This window comes from Hypanus sabinus, chromosome 7 (genome assembly GCF_030144855.1).
Source record: "Hypanus sabinus isolate sHypSab1 chromosome 7, sHypSab1.hap1, whole genome shotgun sequence".
NCBI classification, from domain to species: Eukaryota; Metazoa; Chordata; class Chondrichthyes; order Myliobatiformes; family Dasyatidae; genus Hypanus; species Hypanus sabinus.
The window spans coordinates 121918921-121938777 of NC_082712.1; the positions used below are offsets into that span (position 1 = coordinate 121918921).

Below are 19857 nucleotides of genomic sequence, written 5' to 3' on the forward strand. Positions count from 1 at the left end.
TGGTCTGACTAGTGTCTTATAAAGGTTTAGCATTATCTCCTTGCTTTTATATTCTATCCCCCTTGAAATAAATGCCAACATTGCATCTGTCTTCTTTAACACAGACTCAACCAGTAAATTAACCTTCTGGGAGTCTTGTACGAGGACTCCGATGTCCCCCTGCACCTCTAAATGTTTCAGCCTTCTCCCCATTTAGATAATGGTCTGCACTATTGTTCCTTTTACCAAAATGCATTATCATACATTTCCCAACACTATATTCCATCTGCCACCTTTTTGCCCAATCTTCCAATTTGTCCAAGTCCTGCTGCAATCACTTTGCTTCCTCAGCAGTACCTACCCCTCTGCCTATCTTCGTAACATCTGCAAATTTTGCCACAAAGCTGTCAATTATTTAGAAAGTGGAATTAATAATGTGAGAAGCAGTGGTCCCAATACTGACCCAAGGAACACCACTAGTCATCAGCGGCCAACCTGGAAAGGTCCCTTTTATTCACACTTGCTGCATCCTGCCTGTCAGCCAATCTGCTATCTATCCCAGTATCTTTCCTATAATGCAATAAGAGTTTATCTTGTTAATCAGCCTCACGTATGGCACCTTATAAAACACCTTCTGAAAATCCAAGTAAATGACATCACTGCCTCTCCTTTGTCCACCCTGCTTGTTACTTCCTCAAAGAACACCGACAGATTTGTCAGGCAAGATTTCCCTCTACAGAAACCATGCTGCCTTTGACTTATTTTATCATTTGTCTCCAAGTACCCTGAAACCTCATCCTTAATAATAGACTCCAACACTTTCTCAACCACTGAGGTGAGGCTAATTACCCTATAATTTCCTTTCTTTTGCTTTTCTCCCTTCTTAACGAGTGGAGTTACATTTGCAATCTTCCAGTCCTCCGGGATCATGTCACAATCAAGTGATTCTTGAAAGATCATGACCAATTACCAAGTTCCCATAGCCAAAGCCTTGAAAGTGAGTGAAGTTGAAGAAGTTTTCAATGCAAGAATGAGTTCAGCCAGTTAAAGACAAGTGGCTGTGTTAAAAGTGTACTGCTTAGATTTCCATCCAATGGAAAGGTCATAGACCTGGGGGTGATCCTGGCGCAGTCCTTTCATTGAATGGATGGAACAGTCTATTTTCTCAGTTCTCTTAAAGGACTAACAAAGCCCATCGTAAACCTCTGGGCTTACTGCTTTGATAATAGTTTCAGATAACTACTCCTTCACTGTAAACTTTTTTTTCCAGATGTGCAGGACTTTGCTTTCAATTTACTGTATTTCAAACTGTTTGTATTTAAATAAAAACAGCAGTTGCTACATAACAATGAAATCATATATTTTGACAATTCTGCACCTATCACAGCCAACCCCCCACCTTCACAAATTTAAACAAGTTGTCTTTTTCAGTTCCAGCGAAGTATCCTTGACCTAATTCTGTTTCTCTGCCTTTCGATGTTGCTGAATGTGTTACCAACATTCTGCCCCTGAATATTTTGCAATCAGTTTTAAAGGTTGTTTTTCAGACTGGATGGAAATGTGCAGGGAGGTTCCACTGGAATCATTACTAGCCCTACTGCTTCTAAAGCATTTATGGTAAACTTGGGTGTACAGTACACAATTTCCAAACTTGGCACAAAATGTCCAAATGCCATGAACGGTGAGGAGGATAGTAAGGAAATAAGGGCAGGTGGAATGAGTGCATGGAATTTAATGGCAAGAAATAAAAAGTGCATTCATGTTATACAAATAAGAGGGCACAATTTAAATGGGCTACATGAACAATGATTATGGAGTTACCTGTTCATTCTTTGTTAATAACGTGGTTTAAAAAAAAATCATACAAGATCCAATGCAGTAGAGAAGCACTGAGTACAAGGTTAAGAAAATCCAAATGACCCTTTATAAAACACTGGGTCACCAACAGTAGGGGAGGGAGAGGGGAGCGGTCAGTTCCATTGTCAGAAGGGTTGTGAACTAGTGGAGTAAATGAATTTTTAGAAAACATGATTCAAGTTTCCCCCTCCCCCCAATTAGAGTAACTGCTTCTTGCTTGCAATACTCTGCTAGGAATAAATGTGCAGGCAGATTCATTAGCTGTATTTAAAAGGGGCAATGGATGGCTACAGTATATGATGAGAAAGAATTGGCTGACAAGCTTGGAGAGGACAGATAATCAGGACTCGTTGCACTGTACAAGGGAAGACCAACTTCTATGAAAAGTGCTGAAATATTGATATAGCAGATTTTTTTCTTGTTTTACCTCAATGCGACCAATTATCACTCTTATTTACACAAATAAAATAAACAAGTTTCAATCCAAGGCTGCAGTTACTCACAGACATCCTCCTTGTTTTTTGCGTGTATGGCAAGATTTCGAAGTAGGCCAGTCAAGGCTTTTAATATGTTATCATTACTGTTCTTCAAAAGGTCAATAAGTGTGAACCATGTTTGGTCTTGATCCATTGTCAACCGACTTACCACAGAAGCCCACTAAAAATTCAGAGGTATAAAATTAGGCACAATTCTGAACCAGAAATCCAAGATCCACTAGAAATTGGAGTTGCCAATATTCTCTCATTGTAATAGGCACCTTGTCCGATAAAGAAGTATATTGTCCTTTGTAAAACTGACAAGGGACCATTTAACTCCCTTATTTTACAGACCTTGCCATGCTGTTACAAGAAAAGACAATACTCAATATCCAGAATTCTGCAATCAGTGGACCAAACCACAGAATTAACAGAAAACTGCCTTACAGGAATACTTACATAAATTCAATAACTGCTTTTGAGCCCAGTGTGGTGAGGATTAAGTTCTCCCCATTGCAGAGTTATCACCCACATCACTGCTCCAATAGTGATTCAGATGGGCACATTTGTATTGCCATACATTGCCAGGTTTCATTAAGCAGTACAGAAGAGAGAAAGGGAAGAGACACCATGCCCACAACATGTGCCTCCCACATATGGTGTGGCCAACCCAGTAGAAAATTATGAGCTAAATGGGAACACCTGTCTTATATTCAGTATGTTTCAGCTTAGCCAACATTTAAATGTATAAACTACAAGGATGCTCCCTTACCCGACCGTCTCCTGCTGTAATATTCTGCAGAGCTCCCAAGGCAGCTTCAGTTGTCTGCTGGCTGTGTTGACTATTCTCCAAGAGTTTGCTGTACATTTTCACTATTGTCGGGTTCCACAGCCACTCAATTCCTTTTGGATTTTTTGATACTTCAGAAAATATTGCTGTGTCCATATTGACCTAAGAAAATAAAGTTACATATAGTTGTGCACATATATGTTTTGGTTCTAACCTAATGCAACATTTAGCCAGATATTTTGTTGTTAGTTAGAATTAGCAAAGTTTTTTTTTTGCACCCCCAGCTCATCGTGGGTGGAAAGAGCAGAAAATTTTTGAAAGATGGAGAAGGCTAGTGCATGTCAAATAGTTCCTCCAAGAAGAGTACAACCTTGCCATAGGGTTTGCAGGCTTGCAGGCCTCAATGACCCAGAGAACTGAATTGAATTGACTTTATTGCTTAGAGTTATGTTGGCTGGAGTCAGGGCCTTGTGCTTAGGCTCTCGGTAGGGTCCTCCATACCAAACAGGTCAAAGGGTAGAGGCCAAACTAAGAATGGTCCGCTGTTTCTCCAGATTCAGGGTTTAGCTCAGGGCTAACAACCTAACTGGTCAAAAAACAATTGTTATGGAAACAGCAATGAAGAATCCTCCTCTCCAGAGATGGAGGACCTTCATTGCTGCCCCATACAGCAGTGGCGTAACGGGTAGTAAGTAGGCCAAATAGTTGCATGACCTTCACAAGAGAAATACAACTCTCTCACCTCTTTAGCTTTTCGACTCTGAGGTGTGAAACATCCCACAACATTGCCATTCTTTGCACTTCTGTCATTCCTGCCAGGACCCTCCAGTCGGTTCTGATAATACGTTGGAATTTCTTCATACAGGCGATAGGACAAGTTACGCAGAACACAGGTTGAATTCTCCAAGCTCTAATAAAGAGAAAAGACAATATAAAATCATGTTACACTAAGGCTTGTTGTGATACAGCATAACAAAATCTACAATGCCAAATGTGGCTGGAAACAGGGTTTTCGCTTGTTAACATCTGTTTTCTCTCAGCACCCCCACTGGCTATCTATGTTTACATATGAAGAGAAAGGTCTTCCACAACATTATTAATCACTTATCAGAAGGTAACTGCTGCTTTCTGGAGTCAAGTGAAACAGTTCGGATTAATAATGCTGCTTAAGAGTCTCTCCCCCCCCTCCCCCCACCACCAAACCTTTCACAGTGAAAAAACGCCGCTCAGTGTTAATAGTTTCCACTGAAATAGTATTCACTGTCCAACCAAGCAAATTCTGCCTGGGAGATAACAACAAGCCATGTGATAGTCGCTCACTGTACCATTTGGCTGTGCTTCTAGCCTGGATGCAAATGATTAACAGGCAAATTTGAATGAAGTCAAGGGTATGTCTCCATGAGGTACTGTTAAAACACATGCAAACTCAGAGTTGATAATAAATGATGCAAAGTTGAGATGTCACATGTGGGGAAAATTGGCTTTCCTTAAATTTTCAAAAACCACAATAATCACTAAAGACCGATTAAGTCTTCGCACAAACCATAAACATGCCAAATATAATTCTATCATAACAGCAAGAATGCACTGGGCAATAGAGGCAAAAAGGTTCTCTCATAAAGGTTACTGAGAAATTACAACTGAAGTTGCTCCACAGGCTAGGGATGCATTTAACAATGGATGATGACTGTGGTTACACTGCCTGAGCTCCAGAGAGCTCTGTTCCCAGATTAACTGGCTTATCAATGACCTTCTTAATCACAAGGTCAGAAGTAGGAATGCCTGTGAAATTCCATTGCTGCTCCTTAAATTGTGAAACAATCCATGCATTCACACAGAACAACCTGACATTTGGGCTGATTTAATTGTTGAAAAGAGCATATCACATGACTGCAAGACCAGCACCAAGAATTTAACTGCCTCTCTAGGATGCTCAACCTCAATAATTCAATCATGAACATGCTGTGAATCATAACTGAGCAATAACTTTAATTTGATCAGCCACTCAAACGCAAGATCACGAAGACTGAATACTTTCCTGATTTACCAAGCCTCTCCTCCTCCGACAAAGCATGTCAGGCAAGTTCTAAACTATTGCCTGTACTGAAACAAATGTCACTCAACCATCCTCCAGTAGTTCAATACTAAATAGGAGAAAAATTAAGCAAGTTGCTAGGCACCACGGTGGATTAGTGCAATCTCGGGGCATCAGAGTTCGAAGTTCAATTCCGGCGTCCTCTGTAAGAAGGTTTGCACGTTCTTCCTGTGAAGCTCGTGGGTTTCCTCTTGGTAATCCAGTTTCATCCCACTGTCCAAAGACGCAACAGGTGAAAGACCTGTTCTTTCACCGTAACTTCCGCCACCTCCAAAGAGATCCTACTACCAAACACATTTTCCCTCCCCCCTTCTGCTTTTCGCAGGGATCGCTCCCTACGCGACTCCCTTGTCCACTCGCCTCCACCCCCCATCCCTTCCCACTGATCACCCTCCTGGCACTTATCCTTGTAAACGGAACAAGTGCTACACCTGCCCTTACACTTCCTCCCTTACCACCATTCAGAGCCCCAGACAGCCTTTCCAGGTGAGGCAACACTTCACCTGTGAGTCAGCTGGTGTGGTATACTGCATCCGGTGCTCCTGGTGTGTCCTTTTATATATTGGCGAGAACCGACGCAGACTGGGAGACCGTTTCGTGGAACACTTACGCTCGGTCCGCCAGAAAAAGCAGGATCTCCCAGTGGCCTCACATTTTAATTCCACGTCCCATTCCCATTCTGATATGTCTATCCATGGCCTCCTCTATTGTCAAAATGAATCCAAACTCAGGTTGGAGGAACAACACCTTATATACCAGCTGGGTAGCCTCCAACCTGATGGCAACTTCTCTAACTTCCGTTAATGCCCCTCCTCCCCTTCTTACCCCATCCCTGACATATTTAGTTGTTTGCCTGTTCTCCAGCTCCCTCTGGTGCTCCCCCCACCTTTCTTTCTCCTGAGGCCTCCTGTCCCATGATCCTTTCCCTTTCTCCAGCTCTGTATCACTTTCGCCAATCACCTTTCCAGCTCTTAGCTTCATCCCACCCCCTCCGGTCTTCTCCTATCATTTCACATTTCCCCCTCCCCCCACTACTTTCAAATCTCTTACTATCTTTCCTTTCGGTTGGTCCTGACGAAGGGTCTTGGACCGAAACGTCGACATCGCTTCTCCCTATAGATACTGCCTGGCCTGCTGTGTTCCACCAGCATTTTGTGTGTGTTGTTTGAATTTCCAGCATCTGCAGATTTCCTCGTGTTTGCAGGTGAAAGACAAAGACCTGCAAGTTAATTGGTCATTGTAAGTTGACCCGTCATTAGGCTAGGATTGAACTGGTGCGTTTATTTCATTAAAAAAATAAGTTCAAAGGGTCAGCCAGCATCCATGGAGGGAAATGGACAGTTGACATCTTGGGACAAGAGCCTTCATGTGGGCAGACAGATAGAGGAGAGAAACTAGCATTAAAAAAAAGATGAAAGGAAGGGGTGGAGCAAGAGCTATCAAGCTCTTGGATGGATTCCCACAAGGAGGGATAACAAGCAAGTGAGGGTGTAAATTATAACAGAAGCTGGGAGGTGTTAACTGGAGTCGACAAAGGACTGAAGCTGATAGAAACCTTCCACTCCTATCGGTACTCTCCCTACCATCCTTATTTAATTGCTCAATCTACCTTCTCTCTCCTATCCAAGGCAAGATAAGCACTGTATGGGATAGTCAATCAGTCCATCAAATGACAGAATCATAGAAATACGCCCTTGAGCCTACTGAGACCATCTAAACTGCCTAGTCCCATCAACCTGCACCTTGACCATAGCTATATACCCTTGCAATCCAAAATATACCCCTGCAATCCAAGACCCTACCCAAACATCTTTTAAAACATCAAAATCGAGCTTGCATGCACCACCTGCTCTGGCAGCTCATCCCACATTCTCACAACCCTCTGCATGAAGAAGTTTCCCTTCACCATCCTCTTAGACTTATTGTGCCACTTCTAAGATGTACTAAGGCAAGTGGACAAGGCATTTCAGAAATCCTTAGGTTCTAGTACTTACGCATTTAGGTCAAGCAGCAGGCTAATGGAAAAAGCAGTATCTGCATAATCTCTGAAAGTCACACACCACATTGACTCAAGAAAATTTTGTTGGATGTTAATTGTCAGTTGATCACAATCTTGTAATTCCCTATCCAAAAGAAATATACAGCACAGTCCAAATGCAATCCTAAAATAAGCTCCTAAATTCCAAGAATATACACTCAGTGACCATTTATTTTGTACCTCTTGTACCCAAGGAAGTGGGCACTGAGTGTATGTTTGTAGTTCTCTGCTACTATTGCCCATCCACTTCAAAGTTTGACATGTGCATTCAGAGATGCTCTTCTGGACACCACTGTTGGTTATTTGAGTTACTGTCTCTGTCCTGTCAACATGGAACAGTCTAGCCATATTCCTCTGACCTTTTCCATTAACAAGACATTTTCATCTACAGAACTGTCACTCACTGGATTATTTTAAACTTTTGCACCATTCCCTGTAAACTCTAGTAAGAATTAAATATGGAAGAAAATATCAAACTTGAATGGGTGAAGAACAGTGGAAGTAGACAAACCAGATGTCTTTTTGTTCTTCCACAAACAAGAGAAAACCTGCAGATGCTGGAAATCCAAGCAACACACACAAAGTGCAGAAAGAACTCAGCAGGCCAGGCAGCGTCTATGGAAAAGAGTAAGCAGCTGACATTTTGGGCCGAGACCCTTCATCAGGACTGGATGGGAAAAAAAAGATGGGTTTGTGCCTGGGTGAGTATACAGTCAAAGAGTTGGAGGGCAGCAGAGAACACAGAGGGGAGGCTGTGAGACAGGGTTTCACTGAACTGCCATCAAAGAGAAAATTTAAACTTCTGCAGGGTAGGCAACTGTGGAAGAGGCTTTGTAGTGTAGAAGTCCAATCACAAACAAGAGAAAAATCTGCAGATGCTGGAAGTCCCAGCAACACACACAAAATGCTGGAGGAACTCAGCAGGCCAGGCAGCACCTATGGAAAAGAGTGCAGTCGACGTTTCAGGCCGAGAACCTTCTCCAGTCCTGATAAAGGGTCTCAGTCAGAATCATCGACTGTACTCTTTTCCATAGATGTTACCTGACCTACTGAGCTCCTCCAGAATTTTGTGTGTGTTGCTCGTCTTTTTGTTCTTGCCATGTGGTTGAAGAAATGGAGGCTGCCATTTTGTGAAGCTGCTCTATAATCTCCATTGTGTTAGCTGTCTTGTGAACTTTTGTTCTCCGCAATAGCTCTATCAAACTATTTTAAAAATGGATACAGTAATGCTCCTGGTAATCTGCTGAACTAGAGATTATTTCCAAAAATGAAGTTAATTGTGAGGTGATCTTTGATACAATAGAACTTGCAGGTTTATGAATAAGGTGTCTGGCCTGAGAAACTTGAGCGGAGTATGCTGGCTGATTCAGAACAAAGTCATTAATTACAAGTTGTCACTTGCGAAGGAATAATAAATCGATGCTGGCTTGGAATACAGCCAATGGGAATCTGATACACATTAACCAGATAGGTTCGAGCCAATGAGATCGAAACACAGCATTTGAACTGATAAAGAAAGAGTATAAGAATGAAGGGTTTCAAATGTAAAGTGATGAAAACTCTGAACGGTAGCTCGTGCAAAGAATAACCCGATTCCAGAAGCTGGAAGTAGATGTATGACCAATGGGTGATCTCTTATTTTGGTGTTATAAATTGGAGAAGTGGTCTGAGTGAGTATTGGTGCAGGGGAAACAGTAGAATTTATGTTTTAGGTTGTTGACCTGGGGTCAACACAGTTATGTTGATGTTTGGGCAAGATGATAATCTGCACGCTTGGATTAATTAAGAGTTATGCCGTAAATTGCCTAGCCTAGACCAGTTGATGATTGGTCAACAGATTTTGGTGTCCTGGGGTGTGCTTGAAAAGAAAGAGGAGGCCTGGGACCGAGCTTTAAACTGAACTGCCCACTAGATTAGGATAGTAAAATGGGAAAAGGAAAAGCCAAGAAAAACCCAGGGGAGTTGGAGGATTGGCAGGTTCACTGTCATAGTTATTATTAATGAAATGGCCTGACTATGAACAGTAGATAGGAAAGGTTGAGAGTGGAGGGTCAGGGCCCTGGGGGATGCATTGCAGAAAGCAGTTAGTGAAAAGAAAACAAAGAAATTACAAGGGATTTAATAAACCTGTTATAATGGGATATATGCTGGAGGATCAAATTGATATGGAGAGAGAAAAACAGAAACGAGCAGAGGAATTGTGTAAGTGTAGGGAAGAGTTGGAGGGAGGAAAGAAAGGGAAATTGATGGAGCACGGTCAGTTGATTTTGATCCACTGGTCAGTTTCAGGCTCAGTGTAAATGGCTGACAAGAGAAAAGTAAAGAACAGTGTAAAGAGGTGAATGCAGAAGTAGAAAAATGGAAAAGTAGTGTTAGGATTTACAGAGTGCAATGAAGGTAGTGTAGAAATCAGCAGCTGAGAAAAAAGACAGTTCTGATCACATCAAGTGTTTAAAACAGATCAAAATGTTACCCAGTCAACTCTCAGCTCAGAGAGTTGACCTTGCAGCTTTTGGTGAGAGGACTGACGATGGAGATGTCGATTTGGTGTATGAGGTGGCACACTATAATAGTGAGGATGATTGGGGAAGTGGCTTGCCTCCCTATGGATTTTTTCCAAAAGGAGTGAAGCCTTCAACTCCCACTGCCTCAGTGGTGCCCACGATAACAGTGTTCAGCAGACACTGGAAACAAGTTGTGACACTATTTTGACGTAGCCCAATTAAATGCTATAGCTACAAGTGTGGGCTGGGAGGCGATCCTTGATCCTTTCCAGTGCACGCAGCAGCACAGGATAATCCAGTTCAGATAAAGCAGAGAAGCAGAAGTTACCCTTCTGTGTCTAACTTCAATGTTACCCTCAGCCCTGCTGGAGGAACAGGCACAAAGCCAGGGGTCACTGGCTGATCTACAGGAAGCTAGATTAGAAGCAGAAAAGACTTAGAGATGATCCGGTGGACACATGTGATGTGCAGACAGCAGAAGGGATACACCCCTCGGCACTTGTGATGAAATTGTTGACTGTTTTTTTTTTCTCCAAGTGTTTATGCTCTCACTTTAGCCAGCAGAATTTGACTTAACGACAGAGTATTAACCAGCTGAGGACCTTGATATCAAATGGTACTAAGGAGAACAAAAGAGTGGGTGAAGTGTTTGATCCCACACATCCATAGAAGGATGAATATGGGGAGAAAAGCACCGAAGATATGGGGAAAACAGGGTCCTATAATGGCCACTATAAGGAAACAAGATGTGCAGTGGAATAATAAGGGAGACAGGGTTACTATTAGGGTATGCCATCACACTCGACAGTGCCACCTATTACAGGGGGCGGTTGAGGATGCAATTGGAATGCCTACATTCACCCTGCTGTGAATACCAGATCCCAAGGGAAATGTTCCAAATTGCAGACACGGAGGCCCTTTTGCCAGGGTTAGCCCACTACCCTGACAGATTGGGAATGGGCAAGTTCCATTGCCCCTTGCAGGTCAACCATATGTAATGCAATGTAATGTGGCAGATGAAAAGCCACAACTGCATCCAGAGTTACCTAAGGGGACTCCCAAGTGCACAATGACAGTGTCAGGCCTCACACAAGTGGAAGCACACTGCAAAATAGGGTGGTGTGGCTAGACTCCTCATAGACGCTAGTGTAGGAGGCTGCCCTATAAAATTTATTAGGGATACAGGAGGCTCTTGAATCATACTAATCCCATTCACATTCAATGCACCAAGTTGGGAAATACAGGATACTATTTTTTAAATTAGATTTACTAGACGTAGATTCCAAGATCTTTTCCAAGTTACTGGCGTCCAGGCTGGAGAAGGTATTACCTCAAATTATCTTGGAAGATCAAACCGGCTTTATTAAAAATCGCTATTCTTTTTTCAATATTAGGAGATTATTGAATATTGTTTATACTCCTTCACGTAGCACCTCAGAATGTGTCATTGCATTAGATGCGGAGAAAGCATTTGATAGAGTTGAATGGCCATACTTATTTACTGTGCTTGAGAAGTTTAATTTTAGTCCGACATTCATATCCTGGATTAAACTGATATATCATACTCCAGTAGCCTCGGTCTTTACTAAAAATCAAAGATCTCCCTTTTTTCATTTATTTTGGGGTACCAGGCAAGGCTGTCCTCTTAGTCCATTATTATTTGATATTGCTTTAGAACCTTTGGCAATTGCTATCAGAGAATCACCGAACGTTTTTGGCATTACTCATGGGATGGATATACATAAGTTATCATTATACGCAGATGACTCGTTATTATATATTTCTGATCCTGAGAAATCCATTCCTGTAGTTATATCATTGTTGGCTCAATTTAGTAATTTTTCCGGGTATAAATTAAATCTTAATAAGAGTGAATTGTTTCTCTTAAATAGACAGGTTCCAATTTATGGAAATTTACCTTTTAAATTAGTTAATGACTCTTTTATATACTTGGGGATTAAAATTATAAAAAATTATAAGGAGTTATTTAAGGTTAATTTTTTATCCTTAATTGATCAGATTAAATGTTTGTTCACTAAAAGGTCACCATTATCTTTATCTTTGATAGGCCAGATTAATGCTATTATGATGATTATTTTACCCAAGTTTTTATATATATTTCAAGCGGTACCAATTTTTATTCCGAAATCTTTTTTTGATAATGTTGATTCAAAAAATTCCTCATATATATGGCAGAAAAAAATCCTAGATTAGGTAAAAAATATTTACAGAAGGCAAGGAAGGAAGGTGGATTGGCATTGCCTAATTTTAGATTTTATTATTGGGCAGTTAATATCCGATATTTGATATGTTGGTTAAAGGATTGGGATTTATCTTTTAGCCCTCATTGGGTGAACCTGGAAACTAAATCTGTACAAGGATTTTCATTGGGTTCTATTTTAGGGTCTTCTCTTCCCTTTGCTCTTTCTAAATTGCCGAAACAAATTGACAATCCGATAGTTAAACATACTTTACGTATATGGTTTCAATTTCGGAAATTTTTTGGGTTGAATCAATTTGTTTTAACTATTCCTATTGTATTCATTTTCTTTTTTCATCCTTCTATTATAGACCAAGCTTATTCAGCTTGGAAGACTAAAGGATTACTACGATTTTCTGATTTATTTTTGGATAATTGTTTTATGTCTTTTGAACAATTATCTAATAAATATAATTTACCTAGATTTCATATTTTTTAAAGATATTTACAGATTAGGAATTTCTTAAACACTGTACTTCCTACTTTTCCAAATCTTGAGTCTTCGGATATTTTGGAGAATTTGTTAGAACTAAATCCTTCTCAGAAAGGTGTAATATCAAAACTCTACAATATAATTATGAAAATACACTCAGAGCCCTTCTATAAGATTAAAAATGATTGGGAAAGAGAACTTAACTTTACTATCCTATTGAGAATGGGGATAAAATTCTTCAATTAGTCAATTTATCATCTATAGGTGCTAAACGTTCATTAATACAGTTTAAAGTTGTGCACAGGGCTCATATGTCCAAGAATAAATTGGCTCATTTTTATTCCTATATAAATCCTATATGTGACAGATGTCATTCTGAGATAGTGTCTTTAACTCATATGTTTTGGTCATGTCCGCTTTTGAAAAAATATTGGAAAGACATTTTTGATAATATTTCCACAGCATTGAACACCGATTTACCACCTCATCCTATTACTGCAATTTTTGGTTTACCAATGATGGACTCAATCCATTTATCTTCTTCTGCTTGTCGAATGATTGCATTTCTTACATTAATGGCTAGAAGAACTATTTTGTTGAATTGGAAATTAATCCCCCTACCGTATTTCACTGGCTTTCTCAAACTATGTTATGTCTAAATTTGGAGAAAATTAGAAGTGTTGTATTTGACCCTACTATTAAATTTTCAAAAGACACAGAGACCATTTATTCAATATTTTCATATGATGTAATTTGACCCTGTTCCAAACCTATTCGTTTTTCCGGTTTTGATTATACATATGTTGAGAGGATCGGAGTTGGTGACACTGATGATTTTGTATTTTTTTTTATATAGATATAAACAGCCCATTATTCATTATTTTTTTTTTCCTTTTTTTCTTCCTCTTTATTAGTTATTAGGTTGTTAGATTAGTTTTTCTTAAGGTTAATTTATTTTCTTTTTCTCTTTTCTGTTTTTTTTTACATATATATTATATACCTAGTTTTGCTTTGTTTATATATTTGTATCATACATGATTTGGGAAGACTCAACTATATTGTAACTATTGCTTGTGTATCCTTTCATGTTCAGTTTAAATTTGTAAGTTTGTAATCCCACTATGTATTAATCTTATCATGTTGAAATTAATAATAATAATAAAAATATTGAAAAAGCAAGATTTACTAGACGTTCACACGTAGGGGAGTTAACTACATCACTGAACATAAAGTTGGGACAACAGTGTGCCCCACTCTAGTGTGCACATCAACTTGCAAACTGCTCAAAGACATATTCAGGAAAATAATTCTGTTAGGAAAGCAGGTTTGAGCTTTGATCTAATTAATTGTATGATTTGGCAGTTTAAACATTGATAGAGAGAAGGTCCCTATTGACATTCCAGTAGGACGTTCCAGTAAGAGAACAGAATGCATACTGTTGTGGAGATGTGATTGACGGCAGAATATATGACGGAGGATTCACATGCCAGAAAAACTATCCTAGATTGTCAGGTTAAAGTTTGCAAAACATAAACAGGACAGTGGCAGGGTACAAGGAGAGGTATGTATACTAGGCCCTGATCCAAAACCCCAGAAGTAAATGGATTTCTGAAACAGGCAGAGGCAGGTGTAGAAAGAATTAGTCAAATAATTCACCCATATAGCCAATTCAAATATCCGCTGGAAGTTGGATTCACCATAGATTACCAGTAATTGAATAAGGTTACCCCTTTAACTGCCTCTACTGTTGCTACAAGTCCTAAATCATGATTAAGCAGATCACTGTAGCAATGTGATTCATAGTAGTGGACACAAGTAATGGATTTTGGTTTATTCCATTGAGAAGAGAGTGTTAATATACATTTGCTTTCACTTGGAAAGGACAATAGTATACATGGATGGTTTTGCCACAAGGATTTCATAATTCACCCTTCATTTTCCATCAACGGCTGGCAAATGGGTTGAAAGCTTTTTTCAGCTCTCCAGTGTTTGACTCAATGTATAGATCATCTATTGTTACAGGCAAAGACCTGAAGGTAGCATTATGGATTACTTAAGGAACTACTACAACTGTTACAGGAGATGAGTTTGATGTTAACCCTAAAAATGCTCAAATCATGAGGCAGCATGTTAGTTACTTGGGAGTGGTCATAACCACTGGGAGACAAAAGATGGATAAGCAGCATGTGGATGTAGTGGCAAAACTACCTCTCCCCACTGATGAGGGGATTGAGGTCATTTCTTGGTTTGGTAGGGTATCATAGGGGCCACATAGGTGGCTTTGTAGCAAAAGCTTACCCATTTATGGAGCTCTTGCAGAAAGGCGTTCCATGGGGATAGAAACCAGAACACAGTATCAGCTATGTTACTCCAGGAGACACAAACCCTACTGGAGCCAACAACATCTGCATCTTGAATGCTTAATCCAGTAGAACAAGGATGAATAACATGTGAGTGTCATCTATTAGCAGTGTTTTGGGCTGTTAAACATTTCACTTATATTATGGGTCTTAATCCACTCACCATTTTAACAGAGCATACTCTAACTCAGATTTTGCTGGGTGGTCGTATCAAGAATGGAACAATCAATCAAACTCAACTAGACCAATGGACAGGATCATAATGTCACAGTTAAAAGAGTTAATGCTATAATGATGCTCATTGACAATTTACCTTATTGGGGTGAACCTCGTACTACTGTCACCTGACCCTTACAAGTATGGAATGGACAATTCATTCCCATCTTAAAATCAGGAGAGGAAAATAAAGTCATGCAACCATAAAGTTCCTCCTTAAGAATCATTGTTTATCATCGTCATCAGTTTGGGATGGAGAAACACCTACAGGATGTGGTATATATGCAGAGGATGAGGAAGGAGTAGAGATTGAAAGTGTTGCAATCAAGTTACCTAAAATAATGAGTGCACATACGGCAGAGCTCGCTGTTATAGATTTTGGTGTCAGCCATCCAGACAGATATGCTTCAGGAGCAATCACATACTCAGATAGAATGCACGTTTGTAATAGTTTGACTGAATATTTAGTTATGGGAAGCAAGATGTTATGTCTCAGCAAACGGTAAACCTTTACCATCAGTACCCTTGTTGAAGTATATATTTGAGAAGGTAAGAGGAAACAGTCGGAGTAAAAAAAAATAAGGTGAAGGCTCACTTCAAGACATCTCCAGAAGGGACCAGGAAAACCAATGAGTTAACCAAACTGGAATCAAGATGCAGGGTAAAATGGAATCCAGATATAGAGGGGGTGATGACACAGAAACTGGAAAAGAGTGTACCTATAGACTTAGTTTAGGCACAGCAACGGGATCAGGAGTTAACAAAGGTACAGAGAGAAGAGAATTCTGAAGAGTATGGAAAATATCCAGGAATATAGGCACAGAATGGAATTGAATTTGCCAATGGTAAATTTGTGGTGCTGGAAGGTGAAAGAAACCAGATGACCTATTGGCACCATGGCATTTTTGGGCATCAAGGAACAGATAGAGCAATGGAACCAAAGAATCCATGTTGGTGGACAAATATGTGAAGAGATGTAGAACATTATTGCAAGAATTACTTGATTTGTGCCCAGTATAATCCAAATAACATCATCTAGAAAAGCAGTTTTAAGACACACATGCCCAATATAAGAACCATGGGTTATCTAGCAGATCATTTTTACAGAATCTTTACTTCCGTTCCTGGGATGACTGAAATATATCCAAGTGATAGTGGATACTTTCACCAATTGGAAAGCTTTCCCAACTATAAACAACACTAACATTACAGCCAGGATTTTGTTTGAGAATGTTTTTACTTGTTGAAGATTGCCAAGGAGTCTAGAATAAGATCAAGGTCCCCAATTCACTGGACAGGTGATGGAAAATCTGCAACTGTTTGGGGTAAGATTGAGGTTCCCTATCCCTTAATGACCGCAATCCAGTGGAAAAAGTTGAGCAGAAGAACAGGACTTTAAAGACAATATTAGCTAAAATGGCTGAACAGCCCAGGACTATATGGGTCTCCATCTTGCCCAATGGCTTTAAGAAAATTCTTACCACCAAAGCTTTTTTTTTAAAACGAGATTTCCATCTTTTAAATTGATAACCAGGAGAGAAATGAGAGGGTTAAAATTCCTGGTTGGGCTGTATTTATCAGAGTCTGAGTATGATGGTATTCTAAAAGACAAATGGATTCAGCAATTAATTAACAGTAATAAAGATGCCCATTATGTCACAGCCCATAACATGGGATGGAGGAAACAGCAGAGTAAAGCTTATTTCAACATGCGAACAACACTTAGGGAGTTGGAAATGGGACAAAAGCTTATGAGCTCGGTGCATTAACCAGGTCATTTTACATCTGAGATTTGTAGGGCCAAATGTCATTGACAGAGCCAGTCTGCTGGTCTATTGAATCCAGACTGCTCCAAATAAGTTAGATTAGTATTATATTAACCAACTTAAACCCCTTGGAATAGTCAACGTCCTCTAGTAGCTGAGGTCCATAAGGCACATTGTCAATGGGATACTCCAGACAGAAATGATGATGATGCTCTTAAAAATTCATGTTTCAGGTAGTCAAAAATGATGTGGATGAAGGAGCAGTTGTCCTCTCTGAGTTGGGCAACGATTTCTAATTTGCACCCAGAGGTTAAGGATAGTACACTACATTCTCAGCATCAAGACAGACAGACAGACATACTTGATTAATCCCGAGAGATATTGGGTCAAGAAAGGATGCTTAAGGCAAGCCATTCTTTGCAATTGCCCAAGCCAAGGCAGAGACAAATGGAAGAAACAGAACATCATCAGGTGATCTGGAAATAAAGTTGGAGATTGAAGAGTTGCATTTAGAGGAGCTATCAGATAATTAGACAAGTACAGAAACTGCTCAATATTTTTCTTTCCAGATATTGAAAATGATTGGTAGTGGAATACTACTGATGAGTGGCCTCAGTGGTCAAAGGCTCTATTGAAGGTTATATTTTCCACAATATATCATTATTATTATAAGTATATTATTGACCAATCATATATGCATCTGGACAGATGCAAGGTATGAAGATTAGGTGAAAATTAGGCTGGCACTGGATGGACTATTCATAATGTTCACAGAGAAGTCTATTTAGATTCTATCAGATGCCATGGATGAGGAAAGTGAAATGGTGGTACGAATTTATGAAGAACTGAAATGAGATTTCGTAAAGAAAATGAGACCAATCTATTGATAATCTTAGTTGAGTAACAGTAAAATTGGAGAAAAGGTGTGAGCTCCAGGGTAACTGTGTGAAGTCATGTATTTCTGGTCCTACTTCAAGAAGAAAGGGCTTATAACTCAAGTACAGCTTTGTAATAACACTGCTAATGTGAACACAAATCACAAACAAGATCATTGGTTAGCATGTGCCCAGGGCAACTCAATCTCAGTTGCCCTGGAGCCCCAAGATCTTCCATATACACCTATGGTGGAGTCAACAGCAACTGATACCAAAACCGCTGTAGTGCCAATTGTTACTAACCCTTTGTTGTGATGAGGTTCAGACAGAAACAATGGGAGTAGAACTTGTTCCTCTGTTTCATGTAATACAAATTATTCTAGTACCAGGATATATATACACACATACATACATACACACACACACACTCACACACCCTTTGCAGCTTTTGCTCATTCTTTTCTCAATTCCTGCTAAAACATTGTTTACATTTATTATTATTTTGTAATGTGCCCTTTACTGTGCCTACTGTCTTCTTTATTAATTATTGTACTGTCTTGCACTGTTTTGTGCACTTTATGTAGTCCCGTGTAGGTCTGATGTCTAATGCAGTTTTGTGTTGTTTCAGGTAGCACCATGGTCCTGGAGGAACATTGTTTCATTTTTACCAGCAGTGAAGGTAGAAATGACAATAAAAGCGACTTGACCTGACTTGATAAGCCTCCAAGAGTTTTTCCAACATTAGTTAATTGAACAGTTTATCCATGCTGAAGTTAAAACATGAGAGAGGTGAAGAAGAGGGCTTATTGATCTAAGGGGATTGAGGTACGCTGCTGGAGTATCCATGGAAAATACGTTAGATATTGCAGAGGTAAACTCTCTAATATTCTCTCAAAGGCAAAAGATGAAAGAAATTGTAAATCGGGATTATCAGGACATGGGAGGTGTTAGCACTTCAGGTAAGCAACAAGCAAATGTAGTTTTGGAAATGCTCCATATTTTTACAACCCTTGGGAGATATGATAAATCAAATTATAGACAGAATTAATAATGGAACTACCCAATATGCTAAGGATGCTGCATGACCTATAACCTCCTTGGTTACTTCCTATAATTGCAGTTAACATGGTACAATTAGAGAACCATAGTGTTCCCAATTGGATTTCAGATGAACAGGCAAAGGAATGGCTTGGTACTAACACCCCAGAGTGTCCCATTAGTGAATTCACCTTGACAAATCGCCCCCTTGGAAAGTGTAAGAATGGGTCTGGACCACCGTATTTTGGAGCTGTTCTTCATATTCCCTACCATAGTGACAACTGGACTACTAAACAAGGTTCATAATGTTGGGAAATATCAAGAGTTTGATTTTACTTACTAATCCACTTGTGCTATTAAATAGTAAGGATCGACAGATGCAGTAAACTTAGCTTCCTGCTGTCAAAAAGAAGAATATTGTGTTTGCCCGGAGGATTTAATTAAGAATGGGTTAACAGATTGCAGGTTTCTTTCATATAATAATTGCTCTCGATCTATTTTGCCCCATCAATAACAGGACATTCTGGAAGTTTACTTTGGTGAATGATGCCATTACATTGTTACCTCAAGCACACATTACAGAAGGGATTTTACTTTGCCATTTGATTAACTCTATGTTCTGGTTTTCATTGTTTTGAGGGACTTAGTTTTAGCTGAGCATTATTACCTGAACCAGTTGTAAACCCACCTTTTCAACTGTCTGTATATATCAAAGATACTGCTGAGGGCTTACTTAAATATGTACCAACTGCTCTTCCACCTAATGCTATTTTACTGCAGAGTAGATGGAGGTATTAACCATTATGAAGGTATTATTAGACAATGGGATGAATTATCCAGGACTATTGACGATCATGTGGATTTAGCTAATGAAGTTTTGCAGCATCCACCCTTTTGGAGCAAAGTTTGAAACTGGGGTCTGAATGATAATGTACAACCTTGGATTCATGTTATTGTACACATTGTTATTGTTCTGCTCCATGTTTTGATTATCTAATGTATTTTCATATGTGTTTTTCAAATGCAACATAACCAACTTAAGTGTTTGTGTGCTAAATACCATTCCAAGCCTTTTTGTTGATTTTGTTTGATGTTATCCATGATGTTGTCTTTCAGTATTATGTACCTCTACCTCATTATAATTTTATTAATTGCTGTTAAATGTCTTGA

At 39.5% G+C, this 19857-nt stretch overlaps 1 protein-coding gene across 1 annotated transcript in view; it reads right to left on the reverse strand.

Moving 5' to 3' along the window:
* The window catches only part of LOC132397139 (plakophilin-3-like), a 63504-nt gene that overhangs the window by 12700 nt on the left and 30947 nt on the right, over positions 1-19857 (reverse strand). The window contains exons 8-10 of the mRNA XM_059975498.1: positions 3845-4012; positions 3085-3264; positions 2340-2493 (exon numbers count right to left, since the gene is read on the reverse strand). Of these exons, the coding sequence (XP_059831481.1) occupies positions 2340-2493; positions 3085-3264; positions 3845-4012 (502 nt within the window). The remainder of the gene's footprint in view (positions 1-2339; positions 2494-3084; positions 3265-3844; positions 4013-19857) is intronic.